Genomic DNA, 7,766 nt, shown 5'->3' on the forward strand with positions numbered 1-7,766 from the left:
GTGAACTGTGCATGCGCACACATGTGCAGCTGACTCGTCTTGCTCTCCTGTCCGTGGCTTCTCCCTTGGCATCTGATCACGCTGGGGAGCATATGTGCGGCAGCTCCGGGGATCTGTCTAATCCCGCTGCCGCGCTTCTCTTTTGCCGCAACTCTAAAAAGCCATACTTCCACCACGGCTTTTCCTGCGGTGTGACCGGGGCCAATAATTAGCAGTGGCCACCACCCTGCATAAAACAGCAAATTTGAAGCCATTTTAGCATGACGAAATGCCCCTGTGAGGGCAGAGACCATCTTCTGAGTAAACATACCTGACGAAACAAATATGCTTTAACCTGGTACCTTTGGTGTAGTGCCAGGTGGAAGCACAAAGGAAGGGGCTCCATAAGTGAGGCACCTCAGAAATGAAGAGGAATGAGAACAAGTACTGACGAAGGTCACTTCCAGGTCGTTATAGAGACCAGCCTCCTAACACATCCAGTAAGGTCCTTGAGCCTAAAAGATTCCCTGCCTTGCAAACATGTGGTGAGGAGAGGGGCAGGCAGGTGGGCAGAGTGGTGAGGAGGAGGGGGTGGGGAGGTGCTGGGGGGGATCAGACTGAGGAAAGAAAGCAAGAACCGGTGAGAGAATTTCCACATGAATTTCTCACATGACCCTGCATGTAAATCCTCTCTTCATAGGGCTGCCAGCCTCCAGGTGGAGGGCAGAGTTCTGCAAGAATTATAATTGACCTCCAGATGACAGGGATCAGGTCCTCTAGAGACAGTGGCAACTTTGGTGTGGGCAAACTCTATGGTATACCATAGGACCTAGGAGAAAGAGAAGTCACTCTCCTGGTACTGCCCCCAAACTCCAGGAATTTCCCAAGTGAGTTGACAACCCTCTCGGGCTTGCAAATTTGGAAATACAAGGGGCGGGACCCGCGATACTCGCGGGGGGGAGGCAGAGGAGGAAGCAGCAGAAGGAGGTAAGTATCCCCCCATACCGCCGGTTCCGCTGTCTCCTCCACCACCACCCTTGATCTCCCCCCCCATTGCCTCTCCCCCCCAGCTCCCTCTTCCCCCCCCGGCTCCGAAGCAAGGGCCGAGCGGCTTGCCACTCGGCCCTCGCTGCTCTCTTCCCCCACTTGCATGCGCAGGGGATGCTCTGTCACTTTTGGGGGGATTTAAGTATCCCCCTGATTTTATTTTACAGGTTTCAGATTTTTGTGCACACCTGGGGACTGCCCCAAGTGTGCACAAAAATCTCCCTCCCCCCCAAGTGCCCCCAGTGCGCGGATTTAGGTATCCGCACGCACGGGGGCGACTTGGCTATTAGATATAGAGATGCTCTGTGGAGCTGAAACCTGTCTAAAATAGTAGAACCTGCAATGAAAACCACTAGAGGGCACCCTTGATCTAGAAAACACTGAGAACCACATAATTGTCATGTAGCAGCACCTTGATCAGAAGTCCCCATTCAGCAGATGTTAAGTTGAGATCTTCTGACAAATCTTTTTTGGGGAGAGTATAGATCTGCCTGGCTGCAATGTTTTGCTGTATTCACCAAACAGAGACATTTGTAAAATGTTATTATCTTGCAAAAATAGTGTTCTTTTGAAAAAGCCATTTGGCTCCCTTATAAAACATAAAAAAAAAAAAGATGATGAAGAAGAAGAGTTTGGGCATTCCCATCTATCAAAGATTTTATTGTTGGCTTGTTTTAATATGCTCGCTTTGACAGAACTTCACAGTAAGTATGCAGGATCCCCTCTAAGCAAAGAGGGAGTCGAGAACCTTGGGTCAACCTCCAGTTCTTTTACGCAGTGATCACTAGGAAAATGCAGTTTAATTATTTCCTATTCTGTGATATTATGTTCTAGACTATGATGATATATTTCTGGTTCCTATTGTATCTCACCCCTCATGAATCTAGAACTGAAATATACTCTGTGGAGCTGAAACCCCATCTTGGATGATTAATATAGGTATAGCACCGTATTATTGGAAGGTTTTATTGTGATGTTAAATGTTTTATTTATTATATACTGTATTGTATTTTACACTCGGCTTTGCCGCATGTGAGCCTCCCCGAGCCTTTGGGAGGGCGGAATATAAATCAAACTAATAAAATAAAAATAAATAAATAAATAAAGTACCAAACCCAGTCCTAAGCAACCTATTACTAGCCTCATCTCAAACACAGATGAAAGATCTGCCTTTAAGGAGCCAGGGTGAAGCATCACTTGCAAAGGACAGCACATCCAGTTTTCAACCATGCTTCTGATCAAAAGGACCTACCAAATCTGAGCTGATCACATGACAATGTTCCACCTCCCCCCATAGGGGACACATAAAGGCCCACAAATGGACCCGTTTCAGCCTTCTAGTGCTGTGGTACACAGGTGAGAACAGGTGAAATTGACACTGCAGTTATTGACAAGGGGAGTACATGTGATAAGCAAACAGTGGGAGACAGGTTTCTGTGATATTCTCTTTTCCAGGTTCCAACTCTCAGTTTACTCTGTCTCAGCCACCCTCAGCATCTGTGCCAACAGGGAACACAGCCAAACTCACCTGTGTCATGGCCAGTGGGTTCAGCATCAGCAGCTACCTAAATGTTCCTCCCAATTATCTCCATCTGCAGCAGGGGTCTTTTCGTAGAAAAAGAGCTGCAGGAGCTCATTAGCATAAGGTATGCTAATGAGCTACTGGGCTATTAGCATAATAGCTCATTAGCATATGCCACGGCCCCTGACATCACCAGAAGTGATATCAGAAAGGGAAGCGAAAGGGGGGGGGAGGCATCTTCAAAAGCCTCCCCTTCCCTTCTCCAGCTGGCCTGCAAGGGGGGGAAGCAAAGAGAGAAGGGGTTTAAACCCCTTCTCACTAGAGTTGGGCCGCAGAAAAAGGAAAGAGGGAAGGAAAGAGAGCGAGAGTAGAGAGAAGAAAAGAAGGAAGGAAAGAGGGAAAGAAAGAGAAGGAAAGAAGGAAGGAAAGAGGGGATAAAAAGAGAGAAGGAAAGAGGGCCCCGGGAGGCCGACAATAGGCTTCCTCAGGCCTCCCTGGGGCCGCAGCACTCCAGTGGAGACATCAGGAAACCGGGCTGCCAGAGCAGTGCTCCGGCGTGCTCCGACCCCAAAAGACCCCTGATCTGCAGTATACCTGCCCCTTCCCACCATTATCAAGTGATCAGACCTATCTGTAACACTACACTGTGTGTTATGATGTGTGAAGCAGCCCCCCCCCCCAAGATTTCCTTCTCAGCCAAAAGCAAGCAGATCCAGAACGGATGTGCTGAGCCCGTTTTCACGGGCAGAAGAGCTGTTTGCATCCATCCTGTGATAGACTTCAAACACAAAACTAGCTAATACAAAGAACTGCCTCAGGATTTGGGGACTCAAACAATCAGTAAGCATCCGATGATACTTCTCCCTTGATTGGTTTGAATGTATAAATCACACAAATTGAAGGGGAAGGTTTTACTAAAGAAAAGGTCAATTGCAGCTGAAAAGCAGCTAAAATAGCAGCTGTAGGAATCTAGATTGAAGAACTGCTTAGCAAGTGTGGCACATCCTGCTTTTAAGTACCCCTGTGATCATAAGGGCCAATCAGATTTGAGCTGATCGAGATGAAGATGCTCCACCTCCCCCAACTGGAGGAATATAATGGGCCATTTCTGGGCCAGGTTCCAGTTTAGGGTCTTTTGTTTCCTTCCCTTGTTGGGATACCAGATCTCTCTAGCCATGTGTTGGGCTTCCATGATGAGCCTTTTAGTGGCCTGGTGCACAGGTGAGAGCAGGTCAAAGTTACGGCTAAGGTGAGTGAAGATGCTGATCAAAGTGAGCCTGACAGATTCTGCATTATTATTATTTTTCCTGCAGGGTCGTACTCTCAGCCAGTGGTGTCTCAGCCACCATCAGCATCCGTCTCACCGGGGAGCACTGTGAAACTCCCCTGCACTGGGGTCAGTGGCTACTATGTGTACTGGTATCAGCTGAAGCCTGGGAGTAACCCAAGATGCCTCTTACATTATTATTCAGATTCCAGCAAGGGCCGGGGCTCTGGAGTCCCCTCCCGTTTCTCTGCTTCCAAAGACACATCGGGAAACACCTGCTATTTAACCATCACAGGGGCCCTGGCAGAAGACGAGGCTGATTATTACTGTGCTCGAGAGTACAGCATTGGTAGCAGCTGGCGGTGAGCACAGTGATGCAGTCAGACGGGGAACCAAGACAAAATCTTCTCCTTGTGCTTTTCCTGGAACAGCCACAGTTAGCAAGATATAGCTCCGTGGGCTGAGGTTGATGCTTTACTGTCATCTTTGCTGCTAGGGAATTCGTTCCAAAGGATTTATTGTATATCAGCCATAGGCCATAACAAAGTTGCAAAACATTCAAATAGATCAGGAAAAGAGTAAAAAAATAAAGAACTAAAACCTAAAATCACATACCTAAAATGAGAATGGGTTAAAATAGCTTAAGTGTTAAAAGAATGGCCCTCTTTGTTGCAAACATTTTAGGTGCCCCTCTGGGCAAGTGAGCCCTTTTCAGCCTTGGCTCCCCATGTGGAAGTGGGTCTAACAATATTGGCCTGCCTTCCAGGTCTGAAGCACTTTCAATACTGTCTTCCTCTTTGTTTAAAAACACACACAAAAAAACCCCAACAACAAAAACACCCTAACATCATTCATGAAAAATGATTATGGTACTACTAACTACCCCCTCTCTCGGTGAAGACACAAGATGACCAGTATTTGGGTTTTTCTGGGTTTTATTAAATTGGTGTAAATTGCTTTTCTGTCTCATCATACTATTCAGCCAACTGCTAAGTGTCGATCGCAACCGAATGCCGCATTTGCATCAACTTCACACTGGCTGCAAACATGGTCAGCTTTCTCTGTAGTCCTATTCGTCCTCGCCTGTACATTGGCAGTGCCAAGGAAGGCCAAGTCTCATCCCTTCTGCAATCTCCCACCCACTCCATCGCACTTTGCTGACCCACACTATGAGCACCCCTCCATCACCATGCCACTTTGGGGGGTTCATCCTCAGAAACCTCAATGTTTCTCCCAGTTATCCCACTCTGCAGTTTTCCTCTCTCTCCCCCTCCAGTTATCAAGTGTCCTATTTGTAACATCACATTTTAGGCACAGTGTGAAGCATCCCCCCCCCCCAATAAAAAGATTTCCTACTTAGTCCAATGCTAGCAGATCCAGAACATACGTGCTGGGCCCTCTTGCACTGACAGAAAAGCTGCTTGGATCCATCCCATGAAAGACTTCAAACACAAAGCCAGCTAATACAAAGAACTGCCTCAGGATTTGGGAAATCAAACAATCAGTAAGTGTCCTGTGATACTTCTCCCATGATTGTTTTGAATACATAAATGACACAAGTCCGAGGAGAAGATTTCAATGCATCAGATAAGAGCAACTTCAGGTTAGGTTTGGCTGAGGGTCAACCAAAAGACCAAGCTTCACTCTGCACAAACTGCAAAAAAGTCCAGCTTAACTGATGTATCTTTTTTTTTCTCATTTTCCTATCATGAAGGGAGGTATGAAAATTCCCACTTCACAATAAGAAAATCCAGGGACAATGCACTCTGGAAAAGATAGTCAGAATGTAAAGTTTCCAAGTAAGCGGGAAAGGGACTGCCCCATGAGTTAGTAACCTAATAAATGTTACCACCCATCAGAGTGGTGAAGACGGGGATCTATTCCAGCTTTTCAGTACCTGGATGAACAAGTGACTTCCCTACGCATTCAGAACAGTGCAATTGGGCAGATGTATGTAACCAAACAGACATTACCAGGATGTGACCCTACATGTTTGGTGTGCATCATATCCCCCCCCCCATTCAAAACTTTATTTTGGGGAAGAAGTAAAGAAAGTTCCAATCCAATATCTTCCAAACTTCTTTTTAAACTCTGATGATAAAGGGTCTAAAAGGACTACAGACTGACACCTCGGCTGTTCATCTATGTTACCTAATATGTGGGTGGGGAGGGTGAGTCTACTTGAAGGGAAATGATTTGCATGGAGTGGCCCCTAAATAAGGTCCATAATGACAACAAGAGAACAGACGACCTTGAACCAGAAACTTTTCTGCCTCACGAGACAAAGTTCAGCTGCATATCCCATCATGCTCTGCGCTTTACTACTCTACATGGTCCTCGCATATTGCTCAGGTAATACAAAGGAAACTCTATTTTTTTGCATTGTTTCTTCAGAACTTGTAAAGAACAAAACTAGTATCATTTAAACAGCGACACTTTCTCCTTTTTCCAGGTTCTTTTGCTCAGTATGTGCTGACTCAGCTACCATCAATGTCTGTGTCTCTGCAACAAAATGCCCAAATCACTTGTTCAGGGAACAGCATTGGGGGCAGGTTTGTGCACTGGTACCAGCAGAAACCTGGCATGGCCCCACTCCTCATTATATATGAAGATAGCAAGAGGCCAGAAGGGATCTCAGACCGATTCTCTGGCTCCAACTCTGGCAACACAGCCACTTTGAGCATCGCCAGGGCCAAAGCAGAGGATGAGGCCGATTATTACTGCCAGGTGTGGGACAGCAGCGCTGCTCACAGTGATACAAACAGAGGGGGAAGTGAGACAAAAACCTCCTGCTCTGAAAGGCTGTCGCTGGCTTCTTTGTATGCAGTCCCCGCAGAGACCCGGGAGCCCGTGACTAAGCAGACCCAGAGCTGCCAATCTGCACACCCAGATTATACTCACTTTGTTGGTATGCCTCTTTGCTGCTTTTCACCCATACCATATCCTCTGGTTATCTAACACTCCTACTATAAAGCATGTAACAAATGAGAATGTACAACCACACAACATAAAATTGCTCAGTGAGTAAAAGGTGGAGGAGAGGAAATGTCTCCTCCATTTCTCCATCTGTGCCCTGCTGTGAGGTGTAAGCAAATGTGTCCTGAAATCCCACGACCAGCAATAAAGAACTCAAATGAAGTGCTATACGCTATGACTGTGGTCAGACGAGCAGTTTGATCCGATGTCATCGCTGTTCCCTTCCAGATTTAAAGTGCATGATCAGACGGCGACATCTGCCTCCTGTTCCCCAGTCATTGGCATCCAGTCTTCTGACCCAACTTGGAATCAGAGTTATTAGGCACCAGGGGAAGGCCAGTCTTTACGTGTGTCAGCACTTCCACCCCACATTTCCAGATGTCTGAACTCTCCTGTTGTGAACTCAAGCCAGTTGAGAAGTGTGAACCTTCCCATCTGTTTCTGCCCACTCCCCCTTTCTCTGATCAGGTAGCAACATGCACATAAGTGCATAATGCCCCCTGGCATTGTCAATCACTACTTGTATGTTCAAGCAGCCAAGTAGTCAATCTGGATTGGCAGCCCCCAGGGGACTTGTTTTTGCGTGACAAATCCCCCCCCAAAAAAACCTCCTCTCCTGTTCCTGCTTCAGAGTTGTTGTTTAAGAGCATCCCATGACTGACACAAGAGTGAATATACTGAAGTCAATGGGACTACTCTCATGTAAATCTCCATGCATTCCTTCCCCACCATGTATTCCCATGAAGAGAGGTGAAGCAAAGGAGGCTGAGAGGGGCCACAGTACTTGGTAGAGGGATCGCGGTGCTGTTACAATGGACTGGTGCATCAAATGCACACTTCTGTGCATGCGCAACAGACATTTTTTTAAAAAGGATGCTGCCCGACCGCCCACTCCATGGTTACCGCAAAGAAATAATCTGAATGGTCAATCATGGAGTTAGTGTGCAGTGAGGCAGGTTCAGGGTGAGATGTCTG

The 7,766-nt window shown here is 46.8% G+C and overlaps 1 gene segment (V, D, J or C); it reads left to right on the forward strand.

Annotated features, from left to right (window-relative positions):
- Window positions 1-6,121: 6,121 nt before the first annotated feature.
- On the forward strand, window positions 6,122-7,285 carry LOC107112703. The segment is given in 3 exon segments: window positions 6,122-6,167; window positions 6,268-6,588; window positions 7,260-7,285. Coding segments are annotated over 3 exon segments (393 nt in total).
- The last annotated feature ends 481 nt before the right edge of the window (window positions 7,286-7,766 follow it).

The sequence above is a fragment of the Gekko japonicus genome, unplaced genomic scaffold, assembly GCF_001447785.1.
Source record: "Gekko japonicus isolate JY-2015 unplaced genomic scaffold, Gekko_japonicus_V1.1 scaffold1414, whole genome shotgun sequence".
Classification (NCBI taxonomy): Eukaryota; Metazoa; Chordata; class Lepidosauria; order Squamata; family Gekkonidae; genus Gekko; species Gekko japonicus.